Source organism: Montipora capricornis, chromosome 9 (genome assembly GCF_036669925.1).
Source record: "Montipora capricornis isolate CH-2021 chromosome 9, ASM3666992v2, whole genome shotgun sequence".
Taxonomy (NCBI): Eukaryota; Metazoa; Cnidaria; class Anthozoa; order Scleractinia; family Acroporidae; genus Montipora; species Montipora capricornis.
This window is the reverse complement of record NC_090891.1, coordinates 34103110-34105609: the sequence shown is the minus strand read 5'-3', so window position 1 is coordinate 34105609 and position 2500 is coordinate 34103110. Positions and strand designations below refer to the sequence as shown.

Here is a 2500-nt window from a genome sequence, read left to right as displayed (position 1 = left end):
CTCTGCCAACACAACACTTGTTGTTGAATGTTCTGTTCTGTTCTGTAGTGATTGTGTTTCATTGGCCCTGAAAAGCCGCTATGGGGAGTGGTCAATTAAGTGTGTATGTATGTATGTATGTAATAATTATACAAACTGTACTAAATTAATTAAATGCTTCAAGTTTACCTGTATTATCAATTAATAGTACCCCAACTATGTGTATCAGCTGTAAACCTTACTATTCCAAGTCAAGGGCTAAAAGCGTTTAGCGTTCACGTAGAATGCAATTTGTACACTGACGTATATGGAGTGGCTTGTTAGCTATGGAGGAAACAAGTTAAAGTCTGCGTTTTGAATGAAACATCTACATGTACATATGTATGTTGTGGTATAATTTAAGTTTAATTACTCATTGTGCTTTCTTTTTTGTTTTCTCTTAATTTCAGACACTTATGTGAATGTGGTAACTAATTCAATGGAGCAAGAACTAATAAAGAAAATGCAATCTCTTAGAGAAAGACTTAGAGAAGCTGAATTTCAGAACTCTGCAAGATCACAAGAGCTTATCTCACTAAAGACAAAATTATCAGAAATAGTCCTTGAAAAAACCACAGGAACAGAATTGTTGAATAGCTCTCAGAGATCCTCAAGGATACTTTTTAAAGACAATAATGTGCTTCAGCTTCCAAGTATATACAATTTTATGCCACATCTTTTGGATTCTCCCAGTAGCTTGAAGCCTGCACTTCATATTTCAAAGGAGCGTGAAGGAGGTAAACTGTGTCTGAAAGAGATATTTTGGGTACACAGGCAGGTTTTTTTGGTGGGTTGGTGTGTGTACAGTTGGGTCATGATCTGTAAGGCAGTTTTTTGTGTTTTATAGGTGACATAGAACTAAAGAGACTTTAATGCCTAACTCACACACAGAGGTTGGGTTCCCAGGAATGTGGGTGGACTGGAACCACCAGCTTCAATTAACCCAAGCCATGACCCACCAAACCCAGCCTCAGCACCAGCACCCATCACACTGAACTGGAAGAACAGTGGAGAATTTTTAAAGTAAATGCCAAGAACCACTACAAAGGGGAGAGGAGGGAGGGACCAGGGTAGGGGTTATGTATGCAACACAATGCTAACATAATTATATTATGACTATACACAGGTATACAACTATGCTGTAGCACCAATAATAGCAATACTTAAATTGCATTTAATGGCATTTAACTAAGTTTATTGCGAGTGGAGGTTAGAGTTAGGTACCCTGAAAGAGCCAAATGTTGGCCAGAAACCCTACCCCAGGATGAAGCCACTAGTGAGTGTACATGTACATGGCAAACAGTGTCTGCAACCCAGCCAGAACCCTCCACACCAAGCTGAAGGAGATCTCTTAGTGCAACTTAGAGTAGAAGGGGTCATATCTGGAAGCCAGATCCCACTACCCAAACCCCAGGCACTGTACCTCATTCCTACCACAAACTGCAGTAAGGTCCGGGCTGGGGTTCTGAGATGTCCTCAGGGACTCCACATGCACCCAAAAGCTGACATGATGAAAGCCAGGACCATCTGAAAACAGGAATAAGGGATAATATATGTTCTGTGTTTAGCTCTGGCACTATAATCATGAGCAGACACAATGTTGGCCATTTTTGTGCTGTTTAATGGTCTAATTCTTCAAGCCAACCATCTCAAGAGTAAAATAAACACTAGAAGAATCATTTTGCCATCTTCGAAACCAAAATTGCTCATTTTTCGTCATGAAAATGTGACCTTTCCTCTTGGAGATTATTGCTTTGCTGACTCCTTGGAGATTTGCATATCATCACTGGCTGTCCCTGGAGACCCTGTGTTGGCTTTGGCTTAAAAACAACCATCACCTTTTGTTTCCAACTTGGATAAATAACGCAATTTTGGAATCAGTGTATTCTGTGACGATATACCACCGTTATCTGAAAAGAAACCACCATGAAGATCTTCATTACGACCGCGATCCCGTTGTTATGGATAGTATTTTACATGTATATTAGTTCACAGAAGTACAAATATTGCTGCTATGTGTTCATACACACATCGTACAAATTCCTGGTCATCTACCAGAATCAAGGGGATTAGATTTCTGCATACATGTAGCAGAGTTGCATACTCGACAAACTGTTGTGCTTCTTTTAATCCTATTATACTCTCAATCCTGTTTGTTTGCCGTGGGGATATTGAGACCCAACCTGGGCCTAAATCGACATCATTTTCTATGAAATGTCCTGCATGTGAGAGAACTGTGGCTGAAATCATCTTTCTGTTCATTGTAGTGAACTGGGACGTTTATTTCCAACACTCTTTCTGTTCATTGTGGCATATCAAATGTGTTGGTTTTACCAAAAAAAACTATCCCCTCAAATTATATCTGTTATGGTTTTGTATTGCCAAACTTTTCAGACTCATTCTTTGAGCTTGATCTTAAACTCAATGACGCAAGTATGTCTCCCTCCAAGGGAAATGATGGTGATCTATCGCTCCACACAAT

The 2500-nt window shown here is 39.7% G+C and overlaps 1 protein-coding gene across 1 annotated transcript in view; it reads left to right on the top strand.

Moving 5' to 3' along the window:
* Positions 1–2500, top strand: part of LOC138016476 (alpha-1,3-mannosyl-glycoprotein 4-beta-N-acetylglucosaminyltransferase B-like) — a 36215-nt gene that overhangs the window by 3073 nt on the left and 30642 nt on the right. Inside the window, exon 2 of the mRNA XM_068863611.1 lies at positions 429–755. Coding sequence (XP_068719712.1) covers positions 429–755 — 327 coding nt within the window. The remainder of the gene's footprint in view (positions 1–428; positions 756–2500) is intronic.